General features: G+C 36.0%; 1 protein-coding gene across 3 annotated transcripts in view; it reads left to right on the forward strand.

Moving 5' to 3' along the window:
- Nucleotides 1–1,402: 1,402 nt before the first annotated feature.
- ubr3 (ubiquitin protein ligase E3 component n-recognin 3) overlaps nucleotides 1,403–24,516 on the forward strand; it is a 32,010-nt gene continuing 8,896 nt past the window's right edge. The window contains exons 1-31 of one of the 3 annotated variants that reach the window (XM_036209810.1): nucleotides 1,403–1,907; nucleotides 3,195–3,334; nucleotides 3,551–3,703; nucleotides 3,836–3,991; nucleotides 6,688–6,728; nucleotides 7,006–7,072; nucleotides 7,162–7,292; nucleotides 7,430–7,658; nucleotides 9,819–9,998; nucleotides 10,440–10,573; nucleotides 10,665–10,751; nucleotides 10,824–10,889; nucleotides 10,976–11,065; nucleotides 11,159–11,287; nucleotides 11,381–11,433; nucleotides 11,525–11,658; nucleotides 12,193–12,278; nucleotides 12,374–12,515; nucleotides 12,996–13,092; nucleotides 13,952–14,093; nucleotides 14,446–14,550; nucleotides 14,832–15,002; nucleotides 16,347–16,379; nucleotides 17,153–17,598; nucleotides 17,960–18,048; nucleotides 20,115–20,264; nucleotides 20,471–20,604; nucleotides 20,881–20,991; nucleotides 21,354–21,554; nucleotides 21,934–22,070; nucleotides 23,588–23,673. In XM_036209810.1, the coding sequence (XP_036065703.1) occupies nucleotides 1,429–1,907; nucleotides 3,195–3,334; nucleotides 3,551–3,703; nucleotides 3,836–3,991; nucleotides 6,688–6,728; nucleotides 7,006–7,072; nucleotides 7,162–7,292; nucleotides 7,430–7,658; nucleotides 9,819–9,998; nucleotides 10,440–10,573; nucleotides 10,665–10,751; nucleotides 10,824–10,889; nucleotides 10,976–11,065; nucleotides 11,159–11,287; nucleotides 11,381–11,433; nucleotides 11,525–11,658; nucleotides 12,193–12,278; nucleotides 12,374–12,515; nucleotides 12,996–13,092; nucleotides 13,952–14,093; nucleotides 14,446–14,550; nucleotides 14,832–15,002; nucleotides 16,347–16,379; nucleotides 17,153–17,598; nucleotides 17,960–18,048; nucleotides 20,115–20,264; nucleotides 20,471–20,604; nucleotides 20,881–20,991; nucleotides 21,354–21,554; nucleotides 21,934–22,070; nucleotides 23,588–23,673 (4,399 nt within the window). In that variant the 5' untranslated portion in view covers nucleotides 1,403–1,428. The remainder of the gene's footprint in view (nucleotides 1,908–3,194; nucleotides 3,335–3,550; nucleotides 3,704–3,835; nucleotides 3,992–6,687; nucleotides 6,729–7,005; nucleotides 7,073–7,161; nucleotides 7,293–7,429; nucleotides 7,659–9,818; nucleotides 9,999–10,439; nucleotides 10,574–10,664; nucleotides 10,752–10,823; nucleotides 10,890–10,975; nucleotides 11,066–11,158; nucleotides 11,288–11,380; nucleotides 11,434–11,524; nucleotides 11,659–12,192; nucleotides 12,279–12,373; nucleotides 12,516–12,995; nucleotides 13,093–13,951; nucleotides 14,094–14,445; nucleotides 14,551–14,831; nucleotides 15,003–16,346; nucleotides 16,380–17,152; nucleotides 17,599–17,959; nucleotides 18,049–20,114; nucleotides 20,265–20,470; nucleotides 20,605–20,880; nucleotides 20,992–21,353; nucleotides 21,555–21,933; nucleotides 22,071–23,587; nucleotides 23,674–24,516) is intronic. The other 2 variants (XM_036209811.1, XM_024286514.2) reach the window with 2 other exon arrangements.

The raw sequence follows: 24,516 nt of genomic DNA on the forward strand, positions 1-24,516 counted from the left end.
TGTATCTTTAAAATACTTTTTGAAGATAATAACCTATGCAAATGTAATTAATGTAAAAACAATGAGTACATTAAATTCAGTTATTTAAACAAATGCTATTATTTACAAATGATTTACTATTATTATTAGTTTCAAGTTTTATTAGTTTATTAGATTTATATGGCGCCTTGAAATGACCTTAGTTGAACAAGGTGCCACACATTAAAAGTTTGAAGAACAATAAAAACGCATCAAAAAGTGAAAACAGCTAAAAATGGAGATGAATTACATTACATAAAAACCATATTAATATTATCATTAATATTATTATTATCATTTGCACTTGATTGAAAATGTCTAAGTAACATGGTAAATCTGAAGGTGCTGTTGAGGCGCAGCAGTTCGCATGCATTCATTTAAGGTTTTATGCAGACTTAAATATATGTGACTTTTTTCCACTTCAACACCAACTTTTATTTGTATGGAAGAAGATTAGGGCCATGAAGAAAGAAGCAAAAAGGTCAATGGGAAATTCTGAATTTATTCTCAGAATTCTGACTTGAATTGTAGAATTCTGGTTTTGAATACAGAATTTCCCACTGTTTCGTCAATTTACCAAAGCATTCTTTCTTTAAAAATCAAGCCAGGAAGGATTTTATCTTTGACAAATAAATTTTTTAAATGTTTTTTTTTTTTAACAGTTATTCCACTTTTAAATTTTACAAGGATTTAGAACAGAAAAAATGTCAGATTAAAACTGACACAGAAGGATGGATGGGCAATAGACCCATAGTGTGGACATTGAAATAAAGAAATATTAACATAATGTTTTTTGTGCTCTTTCAAACCTTCTTTCTTTTCACATCTTGTCTATATAACCTGTTTTTTTGTTTGTTTGTTTTGTTGAGTTATTTATTGGTGTCCCTTTGTTGCAGTCGAATTTCAGTAAAACAAATTAAACATCCTATTCTCTTCATTGTTATCTTATGGACTCCTAGTTATTAAGCAACTTTAACAAGGTGAAATCTGGATGTTTTGTTTACCACTTTGCCCATTTTTTTTTTAAATTAATTTTCAGACAGAAACAGTAAAAGCATTGGTTGGCAACTTTGAAATAATGAGTCAAATTGAAATGTAAATAATCGGCAAATGACATTTACTTTTGTAGCTTATTTTCTTAGCTAAACAAACAAATTGGTTTAAATATTACAACAGGTTTACAAGATGATGAAGCAACTGAACAGTCATGTGGGTGGTAAACCTGCACTGTTGTAGGTTCCCCAGAAACACCCAAATCTAACAGTATGATTGTTGTGACATCATTTCTTTTTTACATCAGGGGAAAATATACATATATAAAATCCCATAATTTCACATGTTTGAAACTATGTGAGATATTTTTGTGAGGGGACTCAACGGATCTCGTCGCGAGATATCGCGAGAACCTGGATGCAAGACAACAAAAATAAATTTGTGAACAACAAGCCAGAGTGCATGATGGCGGCATCGTTGCTGCGCCGGGACAAGAGAGCTACTGCCGCCAAGTTGAAGGCGGACTTAAACCGAACTGACAATAGCACTGGGCTTCAACAACTTCAGGAGCTCCTCGACGTTGTTTTAAATCCCGAAAAACCAGCGTCGGACACCGAAGCTCTGGACTGGTGTAAATGTCTGATTGCAGGAGGCGAGGGTTTCGAGGAGTTCTGCAAAACCGTTCGCTCCTATGACAACGCGACTCTTTGCGGTCTGGTTTGGACGGCTAATTTTGTGGCGTATCGATGCCGGACCTGTGGGATTTCTCCGTGCATGTCACTGTGCGCTGAATGTTTTAATAATGGAGACCACACAAGCCATGACTTTAATATGTTTAGGAGTCAGGCTGGCGGGGCCTGTGACTGTGGAGACGGTAATGTCATGCGAGACAGTGGGTAAGTCCAAGCTAGCAGCTAGCGCAGCTAGCTATGCTAGCTAATGGTTAGCACGAATCCATTTGACAGGCGTTCTGCTGTGTTAGCTGCTTATTATATACAAAGCAGCGTGGTTGTCATCGATTTCTTTGTATTCCTTAAGAGAATTTTGAGTTATGACGTGCATTTTTCTTCTTAATAATAACGACCAGTGCTTAGAATGGGATTAAGACTATCCTGTCATCTTTCCTTTCCGCTTGTCGAAGAGAAAAAAAAAATAAATAAATGTATGCTTTACTCAAATAAGATTTTTTTTTAGTGTGGATTTGCTTACCACTGTTTCGCGGGCTTTCTTTCCCGTAAAAAAACTCATGATAGTCTGAGAGTTCAGAGAAAAACGTTCTTGCAAAATGTTTAGACGATATTCATGTCTTATGTGTCACTGTCATATTTATGATGCTATATCTGTGGTCAACTTTCAATAAATCGTCATATGACACTAGAGCAATATTAAGTTGACCTAGAAGAGCCCTTCCGTATGTGGTCAGGTGTGTTGCCTATTGAGAGGCGAATAGCTTTGACAGCCAGTAAAATAAAGCTTTTATTTTGTTTTTGTTTTATTTGTTTTTGTTGATCAATTGTGGAGTTGGAGGGAATTTTTTTTTCATAATGGGAACCAAAATTATCCCTTTTTGATTATTTGCACAGCAAAAATGTGATGCTCTCCACTTGTTTACTACAATAAATAAAAGTCAGGGTTTAAAAATGATATACTTTTTCAAAATAAAATGTAAAATATATAACGTAAAAATAGTAGTTGTTCTATTTTAATTTTATCTAGCAGTCCAGGTTTTCTTTGTTCATATCAAACATCTGTTTGCATCAAACCTAGCATTCTGCATTTTTCTATTATGTATTATGCAGATTTTAATCAGAGATCAAAATGATAATTATAAAAAAAAAAACAACAACACCAAAAGCAGGAGAAAAGGCAGTTAACACCAATGACCAAATGTTTCCCCCTTTATCTTAATCGCATTTTAAATTTTCACTTTATTAAAATTATAATGTGAATGTTAGTTATGCCAATTTATTGTACAAATAAAAATTGTGATGGCTGTCAAGTTAAAAATGTTGGCTATATTTTGAGGGAAGATAAGTTAAGCTCATTTGACTAATTTGTTGCTAAAATACCAAACGTTCTTTTTATGTCTGTCTTTGTTTATTGCTGAGACATTTTTAGTCAATAGTGGATTATTAGAACACAGCTTGGAGAAATTTGACGCATTTTTTTTTCTGTCTTGCCAGGTTTTGCCGACGGCATCGGTTGAAAACGGGGGAAAATATTCCCTCAATACCCTGCGATCTTCTCCTAATGTCTGAGATGATTCTTCCTCGCTTTATCCTGTTTATCATACAGTATCTGAGAGATGGATATGTGGAGCCAGGTGAAAACTCAGATACAATTGTTGATCCCTGTATAAAGCACACAAAGTATATAATTTTAAAATGTATAACACAGTCAAATTCACGATGCATTTCCAAAACATCAAAAAATTGGGTTGCATCACGTCTGCAGACAAGTGATATCCATGTTGCATAACTGTTTACATCTAAATAAGTATTTGGTCTCGTGACTTGTGCCGGTTATCTTGGTTTGCCAGACACCTCCACGGAAAGAGATCTACAGAAGGTCCTTCAACAGCTGGAACCTCAGATCTCCTTCCTGGAAGAGCTCACAAAGATGGGAGGAGCCATGAGGACTGTACTGACAAAAATCCTGACCAATCAGCAGACATTTATGGAGCTTAGCATGGGTAATGGGCATTTTTTTGTTGTTAGAATATTCTTTTTTTGTTAAATTCAAAGAATTCTCATAGATGGAGGTGGTTTTTTTCATGTTTGATTAATAATCGTTTTCCTTTTGGGTTTTTTTTCCACTGTTCAAGGCCAAGAGGATAATTTGTATGCGAAGAAGAACTATGAAAAGTATTTATCAGCACTGAAGAACTCTGGTCTGGTATCTGTTGAGGAGAAAGCTCCAGGGGCTACGGCTGAAGTCACAGTTGGAGCTGAAGGAGGTGCAGGAGCAGTGGTCCTGATGGGTAAGATTTGAAGTCCTGTTTTTTTTCTTTTTAATCTTGATTGTTTTATGCCCACTTTTGCCACATTTTATTTTATTTTTTCCATAAAAATCAAATTTTTTTATTGTAATGTGGAGTGTCTTGGACAGCTGAATTTAATATGTTGCAAAATTCTAAACATGCACATTCACATCTTCCACAGTCAAAATGTTTGCGTATTTTTATAAAAAAATAGTTGATGAAATGAATTTAACAAGCATACAGTTGCTGATAGATGAGACTTCAGGGAAAAACCCCGGGCTCATAAAAGCAAATGTAGCTGGCCATTCTCAGATTGCTGAACGCTATAAGGAAATTAAATTAGCTCACGGAAGTGACATCTTAATTGGAAGGATTTTCATGCTTGTTCTTTGGCACACACAGAGATGTACAGATACATATTCCTCACTTCAGTTCATTATTATTAAATATTTATTTTTCTGAGAATTTGCTGCTTGAAAGATTCCGGTCACAAAGCTGATCTTAATGACTTAAGATGGTCAGAACCAATACAATATATATATATATATATATATTTTTTTTTTTTTTCATTGATTTACCTAAACTATTAAAGTAAAAAAAAAATCTTATCTATTTGCAATTGTTTTTAACAGTACTTTGTTAATTTCACTCAAGCTGTAACACGAAAAGTTAAATTAATCAGTCTATTTTTATTTCACTTTTTTACTTTCTTGGTGCTGAATCATTAACATAGATCATAAACAAATTATATAAATTCTTTTCATGTTGTTAGACTCTTGACTGCCTGGATGAATCACAGCGGACTCTCAGTTTAGTAGAGCTGCCACTCCCAGACAGAGTCGCCACTGATCAGTTCTCTCTGGATGTGGACACTGACTCACCTCTTGCTTTTCTGCAGTCAGCGACTGTTTCCAATATCTTAACTTTTCATGTAGAATCGTAGCATGATGTGTATGTAGCATTTTCATTTTTTTGTTAAACGGATGCCATGATTCAGCAGGTTTTTGCTGTCAACAGGCCCACTTCCATCTTACATGTAAACCAGAACATAGTACCATCATTTGTCATCTTTTTTGGCTCCATCTTGATTAGTTTATCATTTATACCTGTTCTGCCAGGTCCTTGTCACGTTATGCAATGCTGCAAATATTCAAAACCACTTGGAGCTTAAAAATATCTTTACAAGTTTTCTGAAAATGACTTTGAAATTCATCCACGGTGTTAGTTTTTAAATTATTCAAATATTATTTGAAATTGACACACAATAAACTAAATCATTGCCAGGTAATAGTTTTTTGATTTTATCTCTACCAATAATGCAACACATGGAACGTTTGAGGTATTGTTTTGACTTGGGAGCTTTTGCAGAGTTCATACCAGGTTGATGATTTTGGATTCAAAATAGAAACCTGCAGCTAAACTAAAACATTTTTCTAGATATCACTTTGACCATTATACAACCAAATGGCACAGTTTGAAACTGTTTTTTTTATTGCAGAAATGTTATGTTATACAGCCAATAAACAAAGAAAAAAATAATAACTAACTTCACTGCAGAAGGAAAAGATCCACTAAGTTCAAACTAGGTATTCTCTGTCTGGTCTTTACAAGGTGCAGTCAATCAAACCAGTAACACTCCTCTGGTATAAATGGTTCCTCAAGGAGCCAACAAGAACTAAAGAAAGACTCCTCTTTGCTGCATTCACCTCTGTAAAAATAAGAAAGAATGGAGAGAAAAAAATCAAACGCGAAAGAACAGCTGAGATAAACAAAAGAAAAGAAGCCAAACTGTATCCTCCCATTAACTTAAGATGGAAATGTTTAACTTACATAATCCACCAGGACTTTATTTCTACTTACTGACACAACATTTTAACTTAAAGTTCTGATGTATCCTGGATCAGCCTATTAAGCCCTGGTTAGAGGGATGCAACATAAGAGTTTGGGGTTTATAGAGGTCACACCAGGCAACCTGTGTCTGTTCTCAATGGTTGCAGCCCATCACCAGCAGCTGTAAAGAAGCACAATATTACAAAAGTCCAAGTCACGGTCACAGGTTTTGTTAAATTTTGCCTTTAGCCATTTATAGCTCCTGACCTGGGACACGAGCAGGGCGGGACCTCTTGAGCCAGGGTTGGGCAGTACTGCCATAAAAGTTTCAACACAGTTAAGAATGCCACAAGCTTTTCCATTAAGCATTGTGAAACTTTCATTAGTCACCAGTATACACAAACTTACAACCTCTCATGAGCAGAGCTCCTCTATCTTTAAAAGTCTTCAGAACTTGAAATACTTTGTCACATTTTGTTTTTTTTCAACTTTTAAACTAAATAATAATGATTAAAGATGAATAAACGCCCCCTGGTTGTGAAGCAGTGATGATTATATGAGAGTTACAATCAACTGCCTGATTGAGAATTGGTTCACAGGGGAAAAAAATGCAAATTTCACTTTTCCTAGAATGTCTCAGAATATTGTTGAGCAGCCAAAAATAAAAAGGACCACTTATCTAAACCTTTACAGTTGCTCAAAAATAGATGGGAACACCTAAAGAAAGAATATATATAATAAAATATTGTATCGGTTGCTGCCGACTAACACTAAAACCTGACATTGTTGTACTTTTGTGGGTTCAGTGATGTGATGGGGATTAATTAGTTCCTATGAGCTTAACAATTTTTTTTCTTTTTGTTCAGGATCAACTGGACCAGGAAGCCCAGATGAGTCTTGCAAAGAGGTGTGTATTACCCTAAAACTGCAACTATATTGAATTATTTTTTAATCAAAATATGTTATTTTGCAGCAATTTCAATGCAATTAACTCCTTTATAATTGTGTTTTTTTTTGTTTTCATTGATAAAAAATAAGCAAGACTGGCTCATTATACATATTTTTTTTAAATCTGAACTTTAAGGATTACCATGAACTGATTTTGATTGATTTAAAATCAGAAGTTTTGTTTTTTTCCCTTTTTTTATGTTGAAACATTTTGTAATGAAGTTTTATTTCTTTAGGAGGATCAAGATGGAGGACAGTCTGTTGGCCAGAGGAAGAGGGTTAAGCTCAGTAGCAATACCAAAGGTATAAACTAAAAGTGGAGCTAAAATACTAATCTAGAAACTGAAATGAATTTTCTGTCTTGAATTCCTTTTTCTCATCCGTCCCTTCAGATCATTGCATCATCGAATCACTAAAGCATAAGTGCTTTCTGGAGGAATTGCTGTTTTGGACAATAAAATATGAGTTTCCTCAGAAAATGGTCACTTTCCTGTTAAACATGTTGCCAGATCAAGATTACAAGGTAATTTTTGCTCCGCATTCAAACAGATTTGGTCTTTTACTGCATTCTGGTAGATGTGTTTTGTTGTTGTATTGATTTACATTTTGCTTAAGCAAAGTAATATAAGATGCAAAAACACGCTTCTTTGTCCTTGGCAGATCACCTTCACCAAAACGTTTGTACAACATTACGCCTTCATCATGAAGACGCTGATGAAGAGCCACGAATCGGACACGATGTCCAACCGCATCGTTCACATCAGCGTGCAGCTGTTCAGCAACGAAGAGCTGGCCAGACACATGACGGAGGACTGTCAGCTGCTTGATATCATGGTCACGGTGCTCCTCTACATGATGGAAAGTTGTCTTATCAAAAGTGAACTTCAAGGTAAGTTTCCAAGAAGTGTGTGGATTTACATGTTTTTTCTATCAACACTTTTGAGATTGTTTTGGAAAAAGCTGAACTTTGCTTAGAATTATTACTCTGCAAAAACAGAATCATTGACACATTCTTCCAAGAAAAACTATAATGCAAACAAAAAAAATCTGATAGTTTTAGTTTAAGAAAACATGTCGTGACTAGAATGTAAACCTCCTGAGACCTTGTGGGCAAATATGGACAAATAGTTAAAAAAAGGAGATTAAGATAAAAAATATTTGTAAAACCATTTTGCTTACTGCATTGACAATTTTTTTTAATTAATAGAATGTTTCAAAATTTATTAATTTTTGACTTATTTGTTTTTGCTGCTTATTTGCTACATTAGTTATGAGGTAGGTATTGCATATCAGATAGGTATGTGTAAAAAGAATAACCACCCAGTATTTCATTAAAATAAGTGAAAGATGTTTCTTTTGGTTTACACTTGCTGTCATTGTTAGAACTAGAAAGAATGGACAGAGGTTTATCCCTCCAAACTATTTGATTGCACGTGTAAAAATGTTAATTGAAATACTGTGAAGTAATACACAAACACTTTTAAGTTGTTTCTTACGATGGAGTATAAGGGCCACTTTACAAGCACTGAACTGTTTCTGAAATTATGTAAATTTATGAGAAAATAGTCCTAGAAGTTGAATTATGAGAATAAAGTTAACTTTAAAATAAGGCTGCCACGATTAGTCGACTAATCGACGACTAATCGACTATTAAAATAATCGACGACTAATTTAATAGTCGTTACTTTGTACTATATGGAGTCAGAGTATAGTAAAGTTGAAAGTTATAATGGTGTTATGCTAGCTTATTGGACTATTTTGGCATTTATTAAGGTTTTTTAGGCTATTTTGGGTTTTTTTATTTCAGACATGCTAGCTGTCTTTGCTAGCTTAGTCTTTTTTTGTTTAAGTTTTTTAGGCTGTTTTGGAATTTAGCTAATATTTCGGCTGCATGCTAGCTGTTTTAGCTAACCTAGGCTTTAATTAGGCTAATTTGGCCTTTAAACTAATATTTTAGTTGGCTATCAGCATCTTCAGCTATCATCACTAGCATCTTTTGCAGTCAAATTCAGCTTACATTTCATCTATGATGATGCTACTGTGAATATATATATAGTTTTTAGTTAGTTTAAAGCGAATGATGGTTAAGATTTGTGTTTTACATCCACTTTGTGCATGACCCGATTAGTCGACTAATCGGAAAAAATAATCGGTGATTAGTCGACTATTAAAATAATCGTTTGTGGCAGCCCTACTTTAAAAGTCAAAGGCTCAATTTTTGACTTTCTCGTAAATTTACGTGCTTTATATTGTAAATGTATTACTTTAAAAGTTGTAAATCTATGACTTTTAAAACATGTAAATTTATGAAAAAAAAATACATTTAGGAGAAATATTTCGCCTGTTTTTTATCATAAATGTTAAGAGGAGAAATCACCAAAGTTGTCTGTTTATTGGAGCTTTGCTCAAAGACAAAATACCTAAAGACCTATTTCCTGATAAGTTTCAAAATCAAAGAAATTCTGAACTTTTTGACGACTCAAACTAAAATCATTATTAGTGTAGCCCAGCTCAGACGCACGTTTGTTGGAGCGCCACTCTATTCTACCCAGAAAACCATTTGTTCCCTAACTGTCTGGCACACAAGAAACTCCAAAAGGGAGTGAACATAGAAACGTCCCCTCCTCCAAATAAAACGTCCCGTTTCAACACAAAACAACAAAAAGTGATGAAAATAGTCTGTTTTGTTAGCATAAGAACATTGAAAAAAATGCTGAAAACTGGAGCTCTTCAAATGGAAGTTTCACTCCGAGTTGAAGGAAATCTTGTCTTTAATGAAGGAAGAAATGATTGGAAGTGGACACCTGCAGGGATATTAATGATGACGATTGATGACTTCATCAATGGGACTGCAGACAGAGACCCTGTAAGCTTACCAAGGAATAAAACATCAATAAACTATAAATCAAGCAAATTTGTAAATTTACGACTTTGAATCTCGAAGTACTCCTCTGTAGTTCCTGACTGCATGGTCTGTAACTTTGGTATTTATGTTTCTTCTAAAATATGTTTTAAAATGTATGATTTTTTTTTTCTTTTTTCCAATTAGATGAAGAGAACAATCGCCATGTTGTGGTGAACTGCAGTGAGGCGCTGTTGAAGAACAACACCTACTGGCCCCTAGTTAGTGATTTTATAAACATTCTGTCACACCAAAGTGTAGCAAAAAAGTTCCTGGAGGACCACTCCCTGCTCATGCTGTGGATGAGCTTTGTCTCATTCTTCCAGGGTAAGTCTTAGACTGTCTCAGTTTGATTCTTTGAATCTACGATTTTTTGGAAGTCTCAACTATGTTAAAGGGCTAAAGTCTCATCACTCTGATCATCTATTGAGCTATTTTAAAAGGGTTTTGAAGCAGAGCGAGGAGCTTGCGACCAGCCCAGCGTATTTTTTATGTTAAAAATAAGTTCTTTTGAAATTGGATTTTTCACAAGTGCACAACAATTTTAATAGAGAAATACTCAGAAATGCAATTTTAAGATTATTTTTCTTAATGTGTGTCCATCATAATAAAAATGCCACATGAACATATTAAACACATAATTTGTATTGGAGTGGGTCTTTAATATGTTTGATATCATGTTTAGGGTAATATTATCTCAGTTTGGACTGTGGATAAACTGTTTAACTGTGATCCATTCATCTTTTAAAGTCAAATTTTCTGTTGCAGGTATGAATCTGAATAAGCGAGAGTTGAATGAACACGTGGAGTTTGAGTCTCAGACATACTATGCAGCCTTTGCAGCAGAGCTTGAGGCGTGTGCACAGCCTATGTGGGGTCTCCTAACACACTGCAAAGTCAAAGTAAGTTCTGGCTTTATGTTGATGAAACATTTTTTTAACATTTTGCAAATGTATCTCCTCTTTTTTTAAACGAACTTTTTCCTAATCTTAGGAGACGCAGGAATATACAAAAACTGTGGTTCGCTACTGTTTGGAGACCCTGCAGATCTGGTTTGATGCCATCGGCTTTATCGATGAGGTAAATTTCAGTTTTAATGATAAATTTCTGTTTCCGAAAGCTTTTATTGAACTTCTTTTGAATTTCTTATAGCCGGCTCCAAATCAAGTAACATTTCATCTCCCACTTCATCGCTATTACGCCATGTTCCTCAGTAGGGTATGTCACGTGACTTTGTCTTTATTTGTTGCACATTTTGTAACTATGTGCTCTGAAATTCACCGATTGACTGAAACAATCTTTAGGCTGTAAAATGTCAAGGCTTGGATTTGGACAGCCTTCTGCCCGATCAAGAGATGCTCATGAAGATCATGGTGCATCCACTCCAAATACAGGTACAAAAAAAATACAATTTTCATTTCTATGAAATTTTCCTGCTTGGGTATTGCTTAAAATATAGTTTTAAATGATTTACTGTGTGACTTTAGGCAAGTTTGTCTGAGATCCACAGCAACATGTGGGTCAGAAATGGTCTGCAGATCAAAGGACAGGCTATGACTTACGTCCAGTCGCACTTCTGCAACTCCATGATTGACCCGGACATTTACCTGCTCCAGGTTAGATCTGCATCATCGCACAGTGTCACTACATTACTAATAGTGTTTGTTCCAATTTCATTAAAATCTCTTCTTTTCTGCTTATTAATTCAGGTTTGCGCCTCCAGACTCGATCCCGACTACTTTATCTCAAGTGTTTTTGAGAGGTCTTGAATTCTGTTTTATCATTCAAATAGAATTAGTAATTTGAAATATTTTACCATTGCTGTTTTTTTATTTATTTATTTTTTTTAACAGATTTAAAGTGGTTGACCTCTTGACCATGGCGTCTCAGCACCAGAACGCTGTGTTGGATTCCGAGCAGGAAAGACCCATGTTGGAGGGAGCACTTACTTTTCTAGTCATCCTGACGAGCCTTCGCATCCATCTTGGTAAGCTTTATGAAACACTATTTATTACATCCACAGCTGTTATTAAAAAAATATATAAATTATTTACTGCAAGAATTAAGTTTTTTTTTTTTTCTTCAGCTGTGAGAATCCTATTTTTTAAGAATATGTTTCTATAAACAAAATTATTCCGGGCTCTGTCTTGGTTAAAGCTGGTTTTATAATATTGGGGAGAAATATAAAAGAAACTGCAGGTTTCTGACTTTTATCATGTCATTTTTATCTAGTCTTGTTCCTTTTAAACATTTAGAAAATGTTATTGGGTATCAGTTTTTGGCCTCAGGTCAAATGATATTGACTGCTTTTATTTGAAGCATTACATTGAATCTTTAATGTTTAGCTAAGAGCTGACAGTGTCAAGAAGTTCTTCTTTCCTAGAATACAAACTTTTATTACTCTATTATTGAAGAGTTTTATGTTGATTCTTTAGTTTTATTTTTGTCTATTTTGTCTTGCAGTTACTGTGAAAATAAAATCTTTGTCAGATTACTTCACTCTTTTTCCTTTTCCTTCCAGGAATGACCGATGACGAGATCCTTCGAGCTGAGATGGTGTCTCAGTTGTGCATGAATGACCGTACTCACAGTGCCCTCTTAGATCTCGTATCCTTCTATATTTTATCTGCATTAATCCTGATACTTCAGGAATCAACCGCATTCTGTTGTGACTACTTTTTTCCTTAAGAATGCTTTCCTAGATTCCTGAGAATCCTAACCCAAAGAGCGGCGTCGTGCCGGGCAGCTGTAGCTTTGAGGATATGCTGTCCGCCGTGGCGGACTTTAAAGCGCCCGTGTTTGAACCCGGAGGCTCCATGCAGCAGGGAATGTACACACCCAAAGGTAGGAGGACTTTGATTAAAAAAAAAAAAAAATCATACTCAGAGTTGTTAAGCAAATAGGCATTTATCCCTTCATGACATTTTTAAACATTCATATAAGGCACCTTATCTAAACTTCTATATCTTAAAAAATAAAGTTCATTAGTGTATTAAGTTTTTATTTTGAAATCATAAATGCATTATATTCTGATAATGGATTTTATTCTAAGGGCCAAAATCCTGTTATTTAAATAAAAATATTAACAAGGGTCTTCCTTATATAACTAGCGTTAGCAACTAATGATAAGACTATTTCAATTTGGCTCATTACAATTTGTCTTTAAGGAACCTCGTATTTGTTTCTGAATGGAAAAATAAATGTGAAAGTAGATCTCCACTTGGGGGCAGACTTGCCCCATTTAAACAGATTGTAAAAACCGGTAAGAAAATTGTAAATTCAACACTTTCTGAGGTCAAATATCATTTTTGTCTTCTTAACCAGCTGAGGTGTGGGAGAAGGAATTCGACCCCATCATGGTTGTTCTCAGAACGGTCTATCGCCGCGATGTCCAGTCAGCAATGGACAGATACTCAGCATTGTAAGTCAAACCTGCTCCCTGTCTTTCCCACAAATACATTTTCTCCATTTCAGTTCCAACTTTTTTTATTTTCACTCCTCAGCAGTGATTTTTAAATGAGGATTAAAATGTTTTCACTTTAGTTTAACCTATTTGGCTTCCTGTTCAATGACATTACTTGAAAGGTCAAGTCTATAAATTGATGCAAGTTTTTAAAGAAATGAATGTCAAGAAAATACATTTTGTTTAAATTGTAATGGAACTGAAGAAATGCTTTCTGTTAATGTACCTTTAATGTTTACTTTGATAAACCTCTTCAGAAGAGAAAAACATTGTTCATTTTCTTCAAGGTTAAAGAGATTTTAACAAAAAGAATAGTTTTGTTTAAAGGCTTCCTAGCAAAAAGCTCACATGTTAGAAACTGTGGTTTTATGACTTGATTTAGAAAAAGGTAGCAGTTGAATTTACCTCAAGTGGAAATGTTTATTTTTTATTTTTCATTCTGTCAACTCGGGTTTCTTTAACCTGGGTGAATACAGAAATACTTCAAAACCCCCTTTTTTGGACATTTTTACCTTTTTTCTGTTGGATGTCTTTACAATGTTATTCTTATCAAATATGTAAAACATTTTACTACTTTCAATTAATCTTCAAATCTGAGACAATAAAGCTTGTGCTTATCGATACACGTTTATGGCATTACAAGCTCCTTCTAGTCCCCTGAAGGTGTTCTTGTTTGTTTATTTTTTATTCAACATTTTTTACAGACAGTTTAGATTAAGGACAACCTTCTTCAACAACATAACTAAAAACTTAAAAAAAACAACATTAAATTTGCTCCTGTCTTCGAAATCTTTTTCTTCTAAATGTGATGTTATAGTTTGAAGCAGTTCGGCATTCACACCGGAAACCCATGGCCACCCTACAAGGAGAGGACCCCTCTGCATCCATGTTACAAAGGTCTAACCCGCCTGCTGCACTGCAAGACGCTGCACATTGTGATCTTCACTCTTCTCTACAAGGTGAGACTTTTAAAATCTGCCCATGCCAGTTAATGTCTAATTTATTTGTAATCCTGTTCATTTACCATCAAATGGCAAGTATAATGTTGAGCACAACGATCAGGAGGATATTTTATTAGTTTCCTGTCAGTATGTGTGCTGATTTTATATACATAGATATTTTCAAATTGTTTTATTTTGCTATTATTTCCACGTATCTCTCAAGAACAACAGTCATCAGGTTTATGTTGGTATCATTTGGGAGGCTATAACAAAGCAGCATAACTAATTGTCTGTAAATAGCAGATCAGCATAAATTTTTCCTCCTATAATTGTTTTGCTCTTTTTAAAAGTTTGATCTTTTTTTATTTAGATTTGGATGGATCATCAGAACATGTCTGAGCATGTTCTTTGCATGGTGCTCTACCTGATCGAGCTTGGCTTGGACAACCAGGTTCAAGACAACAAAGAAGATGAAGTAAGTTTTCCTGAAGTGCAGATGTCATCCTGTGATCTATGCAGAAAAGCAGATCCAAAGCAGGATGTTATTACCTCCATGATTCACCCACTGCATCATTTTACAAATTAATTCTTTAAAAATCAAACATATTTTGTGTTTAATTCTTTCTCTAAAAGTTGGTGTATCCACAATGAACATTACAGACCCCTTTCATCATTTTAAGTGGGACAAATAAGTGGCAAATACTTTTTTGTATCCTTGTGTCTTCTTCTAAGTCCTACCACACCTTATTCCTGCAGGAGCCTTGCATTGAGGAGCACTGCCACGACAGCTGGTTCCCGGGAACCAACCTCATCTCCAACCTGCACCATGTTATAAACTTTGTGAGAGTTCGAGTTCCTGAGACGGCCCCTGAAGTGAAGAGGGAGCCTCCTCCCAGCACCAGCACTGAAGCTGCGTCTTATGGCCAAGTGAGTGCGAGTCGTGTGGCGTCTGTTCTTTTTCATCAACAGTCAGTATCAGATTGTGCATTAAATTGTTGGTGCACAGTAAATATTCAGTAGTGATTATGGCCACTTTATGGTAACCCATTGTAGTATATGTGCATTTGGTGGATTATATTAGTATTCGAATTATCAGATACATTTGCTGTTAAAGTTTTAAGTAATTACCTTTTGTTTACTTAATGCATACTAATGGAATTGACTTCCAATTTTTAGCATTTGTATTTAAAAGAAATGCAATTAATTCAGCTGAAAAGAGGAAAACGGAAATGCATTCTTAGCACTATATTGGTGCTTTTTAATGCCAAAGGGTGGCTACAGCGACTCTGTCCGAACCGTCCGATTCTATTTTTCTATGGACCTGCAACAGATGGGAGCTTCCAAGAGGTTTGGTACTGTTTAATGGGTCCATTTTACAATGGAAACACTCAAAATACCAGACTGGATCGCTCAGTGGAAACTAGGCCAAACTGAGCCCTCTTTTGATCATCTTACATTTTCACCGGGTGGTTTAATTTATCAAAGGAAAATTACAAAAGAAATCTGGTTTTCTATGGGGTGGTGAACTGAATCTTCTTGATAGCTGAAAGTTGCTTCATTGTTGTGAAATGACTTTCCTGTTTCTTGCTTTGTGGCCTTCACAGGTTGTTCTTTCCTGTGTGATCCTGTCACAAGTTTATTGTGTTAAATGAAATGCAGAAAAGTCATTTAAGACCCACTCCAGTCGTCTTTTGACCTATTTCAAAATTGCTATGGGCAGTCTTTTAATTATGAATATGCTGTTTTTAGCCAAAAAAAGATAACAGTTGTTTTTTTAGAACAGAGTTTCTGCAGAGTGGCAGTAGTTCTTTAAAATTTACCTCTGAGTTGTACGTGGGATTATTGATAAAGCGCAACCTCTTCCTCTCCCCATTGAGGAGCGGAGCAGGGATCTTGTGGCCCACCCAGGATATTTTTTTTTACATCACAAATAAGCTCTTTTTAAAATTGCGTTTTTTATTTGCTCCTGATTCACAACTATTCGAAAAAACTAACACTCAGAAATTGAGTTTTATGATCTTAGAGATTTATTTTTTTTTAATGCATGTCCTCCATTATGAGAAAAATGCCACAAGAACACGTTATAAACACCAAATTAATTTTGTGGGAGATGGTCGTTAAACTGTTCTGTAATTTACAAGCTGGAACATTTTGTGACTTCAGCAACAAAATAGTTTTTTTTTTTTGATCAGGCTTAATATTTAGTTTTTTTTCCCCAATTCAGTCTCTTTCATTGTTAATATTTCCTTTCATTATATTTTACTCTGACAGAACTCCAGGCGTCTTTCAGGAAATTGGAGAGAGGTAGCTGTCTGCACCCATTTCTGTTGAAGTCTAATGACTTTATTTATCATAACTGCTACATTTGTCTTGTTTTTTTTGTTTTTAGATCTATGAAAGAGTTTTTCTGCATGTGTTTGTGCATCTCAGAGAAGGTCTGCCTTGGTGTTTTATAGCATATGTACATTGCTATGCTTCAGCAGTTCCCCTCCCTGTTGACTGCTGAAACTAATTATGTGTGAAATGCAGGTTTGGGGTAAATGCTTTTTAACCACATGTCAAAATGATTGATGTTGCCCCGACTTGGCTGTGTGATGCATGTTTATTTAACGGCGCAGCTCAGGTCCTTCTTTGTCAGGTCGGGTCGCAGCGGTCCTTCAGATGGCGCCCGCGCTTTAATGGGACCGTTGATTTTTCTCTCAATTTTCTACAGCAATATGTTTGCTATAAGATCAGCAGAAGTGAAATGTCAGCTGAAATGTTTTAATGGAGATTCGATTCAGACTTCTGTGTGGATTGCTCTTGTTTGAAAATGGTAATTAGAAATGTCCCTGATTGATTTAAATTCATTTATATTCACAAATTGATTTTTTCAAATAAGAATCATATTCTATGTTGATAACAAATGTTCTTCTTAGCAGGCTTTTGTGTTTTCTAAATGTGTCAGTTTTTGATGTTTCATTCTTTTGAAGATATTTATTTCTGGATTTTTCCTTTTTCCAGAGTCAAGCGAAAAACTGCCAACACCTCTTCATCACATTATTCATTCTTTTGTTGTGTTTTTTCTTCATTTTCAGAACCTGCGAGAAGCTCAGGTATTCAGCCTTGTGGCAGAGCGCAGGAGAAAGTTTCAGGAGATAATAAACCGCAGCAACACTGAAGCCGCTCAGGTTGTGAGGCCTAAAAGCTCGTCTACGCGTTGGGTTCCGCCAGGCACGCCCCCCCAGCTGGTAACCGAAATCCTGGAGATCCGAGAAAGCATGCTGTCCCTCCTCATCAAGCTGCACCAGAAGATGTCGTCCAAGCAAAACTCCCTGTCAGCATCCTGGCTCGACGACGCGGACATGGGCCGCCTCGCTCACGGAGACGGCATTACCGCAATTGAGCGCATCCTCAGCAAAGCGGCCACACGCAGCTGCCAAATCAAACGCAGCATTCAGGACATTTGTGGGAAGCTGTTCCCTCCAGTGCTGCCCAAAAAAAGCAGTCCCACCGACAAGAAAACCATGGATAAAGAAGAAAGGTAACCGCATCCCCCAAATCAAAGCTTTTAGCATATTGATATACCTTTTGATTTTTATTTTAGAATATTTTTTCTCATGAAGCAACTGTTGGAACATTTCCAACTGAATGATTTTGATTTTTTTTTAACTTCCCCTACAGTTGTCAGATGTCATCATTTTGAAGCAGATTTTCTCTCAACATTAGATCTTGTGGACCAATTTTGATCATTCTAATCTCATTCATAAACAATGAGTCATTGTTTATCTTAATACAAAGATGTCAAACATTTTGGTTTTTATCTAACTCTGTCTTGGGTTTTTTGAAGAAACTGCTAGACATTAGCTCTCTGGAGACTTAAAAGATTTCCCATTTTCTTTCAGACGTCAGAGGGCAAGAGAACGGCAAAAGAAACTTCTTGCCGAGTTTGCATCACGCCAGAAGAGCTTCATGGAAACGGCCATGGATGTTGGTAGGTAAACGGCGACGGTTTAGGGTCCAAAACCGAAAATACAATCAGTAATTTCCTGAAAGTTCTGAAGATTTTGCTGAAAAACTTTCAAAACAAACCAGTTTGGAATCTCTGGAGTTTGAATTCTGCTCAGCAATAATAGAATTTTAGTAGCAGCAGTAATTATTACATTTTATGTGTTTGTCTTTGCTGCACATAACAGTCAGTACAGTTCCTCCGTGGTATCAAAGGGCCTTTTAGTGGAAATCAAGTGGGGGCTGATCCTGTGGGAATGTGTTGATGCCTGCTGGCAGTAGTCGGGGCACATAAGATCAAAGCTCTAATAGTGGGCTGAACTTCCTGGGACCACCCTGACACGGCATGGTTAACAAAAGAACGACTGCTTCACTCAGCAGGACTTTTCTAGTGAGACTGCAGCAATGTCTGAATGCTCACTTCCTGCTGTGCTCAAGTGAGATAAAGAACAGTAGTTGCGAGGGTTGTCTAACAATAAAATCTGCATTGTGGAGTGTTTTTATTTAAAACATAGGGTGAAAACTTGATTCTGATTGGCTGCTGGGTGTGGGTTAAAAAGTGATAATCCACATTAATAATACACACCTAAAAAGAAGTTCTGGTCACATAGTCCGAATGTTCTGTAATCACTGCAGGCTTCTTTAAAACAAACTTTTTCTTCATCACCTGGATAGAACAAGCAACTCTCTCTCTGAACTGATGCTTTATTTAACCTATCGTGATGATCACTTATGCATCGCTTTCCTTTGCTGCTGCAGTCGAGGTCGGTGTCGACTCCGCAGCACGACAGCGTGTCGCACCACATATCAAATAGTCTGCCTTTTGTGAAAAAACAATCCTAACCGAAAAAATAACAAGAATAAAGCACTAAAAAAATCTATTGAATATATATTTCTGTTGTAAGTGACCATGGCATAAGCGAGATAATACCTATTTAAGTGCACATTATCAGAAATTGAAGCACTTTGCGGAAGCAGCTTTCTCCCGCTTTATGTTGGACGGTTCAGGCTTCCACGGAGTGCGTTAATTTCTGATAATGCACACTTTGTTGAGAATTATCGCTTACTTAAATCATGAGGAATTTTAGAAACAGGATGAAAAGCGGATTTGATAACAAACATGAAATAACAAATCATATTGTGGATTTTTTTTCTCTCATCAAGATAAAAATATTTAACACTTCCTTAAAAACCCAAGTGATTAACAAACTGATGAGCTTGACGCCAACTGTTATGACATTTTTACCTTCAACAAAATTAGAAATTCACTGTGATGCCCAATGAAACACCAATAACAACAGTAATCTTAACACTAAAGGTTTCGTCTTTCTCTGGTTGTAATGACATTACTTGAACCCTTTGAAATCCATTACTGCAATTCCAGTTTACCACCTTTTTTATTTTTGCATAATCGAAGGACTTAATCTCCAATCACATCTCAACTTTACTTTCATAAAAATGCTGCAGTATTGTTTTTTTGTGTTGTGTGTGTTAAGACGTTGTGTTTGAATGGCCTAAGGCAAAAGCTGGCACACTGACATTTAATGCAGTTTTCATTTCCACAGGAACATGAGGGACCTCTCCTGAGTACTTGCCTCTTAAAACGGCAATAAATCAATTTTGAACACAGCTTGACTTTTCTTCACATTGTTTACTGCTCACATCGAATGCTGTCTTTAACATTTAAATCTCATTTTGCAACAGCATTAATTTAATGTTGATGGACATAGTTGTATGTACAAGAAGTTTTATCGACACCAAAAGTTAGAACCAAAAATTACTCGACTTCAATAGGTTTATGCTCAAGCCACCTCCATGTAGTATTGTTTTTAAATAGGTTGCTGACGTGTCTAATTTGCTTGAATATAAAGCATTTTAATTGAGATTGTATACATATTTTGCAGAGTTTCTAGTTTTACATGCAAAGACCTTTAAGTTTTCTAAGCTTCTACTGTCAAAAAGGCTTAATTAATCCTCACTGAGCAAAAGAAATGTAGAATAAAAAGTTTGAACACTTTTTAATTGTTTAATCACTTCTTTGTTTTGTGTCAGAATCTCCAGAAACCGAGGCAGCAATGGATTTAGGATCATCTGAAGTGATGGAGTCTGAGACGCACTACGACTGTGTAATCTGTGGTCAGAGTGGACCCTCCACTGAAGATCGGCCAACTGGCCTCGTGGTTCTTCTGCAGGCAACCTCTGGTATCCGTTTTCTTCCTTATTTTCCTCTCAATTACTTAGCCTTTTCTGTTATTTCATCCAAAACGTATAAGTCCAAAAACGCTGATTTTGCATGAGCTAGGCCGTTTAATACGTATTCCTTTTAAGAAGTCAAAGTTAATTTTGTACCTAAATATTTTTATTTTTAATGGAGATAAAAACAATATCATGTTTAATTTTGTTTTCAGTGCTTGGGCATCGCTGCAAAAGTAAAGAGGCCAAGAATCTACCGACGAGCGATGAAGAGCACATTTACTCTGCAGACACGTGTGGAGTGGCTCATGATGTCAGGCTAACACTCATGCAGCAGTTCTTCAAAGATGTGAGCAGTCTCTTCAAACATAGTCACTTGCACCTCTAATATTTTCATTTTTTACACACAATTTTTGTATGGCAGCCATTCAAGTTTGCATTTTAGTTAGTAAGTAAATTAAGAACCTTTATATACAACCTATATATAACCTTTATATTTATCATATATAGTCGTGTATCTCTTTCAAGAATTTATTTAATGTATATATTTGACACATTTTATTTACATTCTATTTAAATGCACAAACTTTGTGTTTACACTTGTGTTGTCTTGTCAAATTTGTAGAGTTCTTGTCTTCAGTCGGTGTCGATAGGATGGGATGGAGGAGTTTACGTCCAGACCTGTGGTCACACTCTGCATATAGATTGCCATAAGTCATATATGGAATCTTTAAGGGTGAGAGAAAGTTAGACTTTATGAAATGGTTGTCTGAATCAGGGGTGTCAAACTCATTCGCACAAGGGGCCAATCTCCAAAGCCTACCTTAGACCGTGGGCCGAACAGGATAAACATTTATTAAACTTACAAAAACACTTTTTTTAAACATCGAAGTGCTGATAGCTGAAGATACTGAAATTTATAGCTAAAAACGTTGAATATATGTGAATGCAGTATCCAATTCTATTATTTAATTATAATATTAAAATGTAATAGAGTTGTTATCTGTTCATTGCAGCAGAATATTTTTATTTTCCTGTAAATTTGTAAGTCTATATTGACAGGGTTGAAATAACTTCCGCTTTATTTTCCATTTTCAGAACGACCAGGTCCTTCAGGGTTTCTCTGTTGACAAGGGTGAATTCACATGTCCGCTCTGCCGACAGTTTGCTAATAGCGTCCTTCCCTGTCGCCCTGGGCGGGCCACAGATGCCGGTTCATGGCACACGCCCACAAACAAGAAGACTACCGCGCTTGTCAAGGAGGTTGATGACCTTCAGGAGAGGCTTGCCCTTTTCCCAGTAAGTTTTTCCGTAAGGCTAAAGCTATAGTTTGGAGTGCTGAATTTGATCTGCTGGATTACTATAGCTTCACTGTTGTAACTGCAGTAAGGGTGCATATTAGCAGGAAAAATTTACCTTAGTTCACAGATTCAGTTGTTCATTATATTAAGGTTTTATTAGTTGTTTTCATATTTCTTGTCTTATTTTTTGGAATTTTAATTCACCTCATTTAAAGTGTTGATTAAATTGAAGGTTTTTCTGAAAGAATCACTGATTATCTTCTTTAGTTTTGATTCTTGTCCCAAATAAAAGTTGGATTAAAAAAAAAATATTTAACAAAGTCCCTTCCTTAGTCTTTTAAAGAATATGTAACTTAATTCTCCTCTTGTTTTCTAAGACGGAGTCCAATTTAAGTAAAGAGATGGAGCTGGTGATCAAAGACATAAAGAACACCACCCAGAAAAAATACATGGACTATGGCAAGAACCCCGGCTCCCCAGACAACGATTTCCTCTTCATGTACTCAGTAGCAAGGTAAGATCAGAGTCCTCCTAGTACATAACATCCAAAATCTTTATTTTCTCCAATATAAAGAGGTTTTTCTTTAATTTTTTAATTTTTTGTTATAATACCGATTTCTATCAAAACTCATGTTTGCATGTTGTCTTATTTTGATGAATCAACAAAACCACAAAATACTGGATAACTGGAGTAAGCAAACAATTGCAAACTGATTATCAAAATACTATCTGATCTTCATTTGAAGCAATTATCTGATTTATTACAGAAATATGTATGTAATAATTTTTTAACTCTCCTTAAAAAAAACCCAATTGCCTGTTAATTATAAACACAATAAACTCATCTATGTAGGAACCTTTAAGGTCTCAGAAAATATTTTTTAGCTATATTGTGCACAAAAGATGCAAAACAACATATAACTAAATGTAATTGAAACAAAATACAAAAATCCTGCTTAATCTAATTTACTTCTGTTTCTCTCATGCTGATGTCCAGTGCGATTCAACATGTTTGGAGAAAAAGACGAATCATATCCTTAAAGTAAAATCCATGTGAATGCTTCATGTGGTAAATTGACACTCTTTTTAAACTGAGATCACCTGCTGATTTCAAGTAAAAAAAATAGCAAATAAAGTTAAAGACAAAATGATGTTTGTTTGTGAACTTGGAGCAGCTCTGAAACGACCTTCTGCCGTCACCACAAGTTTGCTGACTCCACAGTTCTCCAATTCAGAAAAACTCTTCCTTACAAGTACCATAACCTTCCGGACCCTTGGCCTGCCCACTGCTGTCGTTCCCTCTGCCCCCCAACCTTCTGCGGAAAGCTTCCTTAAAGAGTTTCTGGGTGCCTGTTGGCTTTCTGAAGTTCAATGAACAGTGCAAATTGCTGGAAGAGTGGAAATTCTTCTGTCACCGAGGTGCTCTTATCAGCAAAAGCCAGATGGAGCTTCTCTGTGGCTGCATTATCTATGTGAAATTGGTTTTTCTCCCAGGAAACTCAAGGATTTGTGCCCCCCCCCTTCCCGGTGGTGGAACAAAGCAGACCCTGATCAGTCTTATTTTAGCTGGAGCTATCTATTTCACCATCAATCTACTTCCTTTCTTTTCTCCTTGTGTTTAAATTACAGAAATAAAAAATCACTTGTGATAGCTGAAGTTGAGTAGGTCGAGCATCCTTCTGCAAATCAGTGGGTTGGGGGTTCAAATCCCAGGCTTGACAGTCACTTGGAAAGACACTTAACCCCATGTTGCCTTGAACTTTTTTAAACTTTTATTTCCTTTAGGATGAAAACTTTTCTACTGTATAAAATACAGTATATCCTTAGCTGTGCCTCGTGTGCTTTTTTATTTTTATCTTTATTTAAAAGTAACCAATAAGGATAAAACACACTTAAAATATAATATCTATTAGTAAAGTTTCCTAAAACTTGTCATGACGGGACTGGTCTTTTGGGGTTTTAAATGTGCATCACCTGAAAAGTTTACCTTGTGAATGTCTTGCCTGCTAATGCTTGTGTCTGTTACCCCAGAACCAATCTGGAGCTGGAACTGGTGCATCGGGGTGGAAACCTGTGCTCCGGAGGAGCCAGTGCAGCAGCCAAGCGCTCCTGTTTGAGTGAGTGGTGATAACTTTCCTCCTTCCTTTGGCAAAAATAAGTCAATGCCAGCATAGATGTCTAATCCGCAGACAAGTGACCACATCCTTTTTTATATAAATCTATTGATCATCAGTCAGTATGATGGATAAATATTTTATGGGTTTTTAACCGCTTTGCTCAACGTATTTGGTCTTTAAAATGACGATCAATAAATATTTTTGCTAATAACTCACGTTTTTCATCTGTGGTAAACTGAGCAGTATGTAATTTAATCCAATATTTTATGTTACAGCTGAATAGCTGTGACAAATAAAAACAAATAAATAAAAATGAGTTGATTAGCCCTTAGAGGAAATGATGGATGCCGTCCCACATGAGTTGTTGGGAGCAATTACGGTAAATGAAATATAAAAAGTGTGATTTCAGATGAAATTCTATAAGGAGAAGCTCTGCAATGACGTACCTGAAGATACTGATGGGGAGTTTTGAATAGTCTGCTTTGCAGGCGGTGCTTCAGTTCCAATTTATTTAATTGTTCTGTCATCATATTGGCTGCTACTGTAAAAATCCACGACATCCTTGAGTGGCTCAAAGGAGATTTTTCACTGGAGGCTTGCCATGATTGAGCTACATTAATCGTGTAGTCATGCCGGCAGCCACATTTACTCAGTTGCAGTATATTAGTGTTCATTCTGTGGGAAATTGATTCTAAGGAAAGGGCAAACATTGGTAACTGAAGCCCCACGAGGCTTCTAAGCCTGTTTCCCTTAAGGCTTTCTGCACACTGAGCTGCTGAGGTTTCAGTTGACTACAGAAACAAAAACCGTTTTTTAATTCTTTTGGAATGAGCTGAATCAAAT

This window comes from Oryzias melastigma, linkage group LG21 (assembly GCF_002922805.2).
Source record: "Oryzias melastigma strain HK-1 linkage group LG21, ASM292280v2, whole genome shotgun sequence".
NCBI lineage: Eukaryota > Metazoa > Chordata > Actinopteri > Beloniformes > Adrianichthyidae > Oryzias > Oryzias melastigma.